General features: G+C 35.7%; 1 protein-coding gene across 1 annotated transcript; it reads right to left on the bottom strand.

Moving 5' to 3' along the window:
- Positions 1-187: 187 nt before the first annotated feature.
- On the bottom strand, positions 188-1,390 carry LOC109592960 (WD repeat-containing protein 66-like; the record flags this gene model as incomplete). Its single annotated transcript, XM_020008253.1, has 5 exons — positions 1,331-1,390; positions 1,021-1,124; positions 665-851; positions 467-544; positions 188-362 (listed from the first exon to the last, which is right to left on the bottom strand). Coding segments are annotated over exons 3-5 (385 nt in total), but the record flags the coding sequence as incomplete, so codon positions are not given.
- Between the last annotated feature and the right edge of the window lie 6 nt (positions 1,391-1,396).

The following is a 1,396-nucleotide window of genomic DNA, read 5'->3' as shown; positions in this document are numbered from 1 at the left end:
AAGACACTTCATTTTCATTTGGTAACTTGTGCAAAATTTAGTTGCAGAAATTCACAAAATAAACTTAACTCCATAAAACTCTTAATAATAATTCCTATACGTACATCTCTGAAAGTACATGTACATATAATACAACTACATTTACATGTACATATATGTACATGTAAATGTATATGTATATACTAACGATTGTGGTATAGTCCGCTAGTTTCCCACACAACAGCACATCCTTCGGAGGTACCGGTCAGAGCCCAATGGTTGGACCCATCAGGTAGGAACACAGTTTGTGATAAAAGACCCACGGACTTATTGAAATCCCTGTCGCTGACCGGAGTAGTGCATACAGAAAGACCTTTGGCAGTCTAAAATACATGTACTTATAAATAATGTACATACATGTAAATGTGTATGGATTGATTAATTAGTGGGTGTGGTTTGATGGTTAATTAATTAATTAATTGCTTACCCATTTATAAAAGATGACTTGATCGTCACTGTTTGATGCTAGGAGTGATGAGTCATTATGACTAAACGTGATGTACGTCTATAATGAAAAAACATGTACATGTATAAAACAACGAAAATACATGTAATTAAATCCTCTAGTTTTCATACCCATACTTTCAATTTCAAACTTTGATACTCATTCCTTCCCGTTCCATACCTGTATACCGTAGTCCGGGTTGAGTGCGACCGATTGCACCGGAGTCTCTCTCTCGTTGGTCCAGTCCCAGACACTGACGACCTGAGGGACCTGACACCCAATGGTTGCTAGGTAACGGGCATCCTGTGACATGGCCACACCCACAATGCCTTGACCCAAATTATTGTAAAATGTCCGAACTGGTATACTAGAGAAAATTGATACAGTATAAGTACATGCACATGGGAGAAATATAAATTAGAAAATTAAAATTAAAATAAAATAAATAAAAATAAAATAAAAAATAGAATAAAAAATAAAAATAAAATAAAATAAAAATGCATATACATGTAAAACACATGTAAAAGTAATAATACCCAGAGTATGAGTCCCAAATGATGATGAGTGGGTCTGCTCCTACATCAGCAGTGGCCAGCCACCTCCTATCACCACTCACAGCAGTACAGGTTATTGGGTGACCCTGTAGTGAAGCAATAGTGAAGCAAGTATTATGTACATTATACAGGTACAGGCACATCTACAACATAATCATTTAGTTGCAGAACAGTAAAAGTATCATATCACAATTAGCAAAAAGTCTTATTGTTGATAACAATGTATGCATTATTATTTTTTATAAAAATGGCTCTCTCTCTCTCTCTCTCTCTCTCTCTCTCTCTCTCTTACATGTCCTTGCAGTAAGAACTGTCTGTGTCTCTTACAATCATAAATGATCCCAGTGTGACTGCAAGT

This window comes from Amphimedon queenslandica, unplaced genomic scaffold (assembly GCF_000090795.2).
Source record: "Amphimedon queenslandica unplaced genomic scaffold, v1.1 AMPQUscaffold_3348_Cont24655, whole genome shotgun sequence".
Lineage (NCBI taxonomy): Eukaryota > Metazoa > Porifera > Demospongiae > Haplosclerida > Niphatidae > Amphimedon > Amphimedon queenslandica.
The sequence above is the reverse complement of the archived record's forward strand: the minus strand, read 5'-3'. Positions and strand labels throughout refer to the sequence as shown.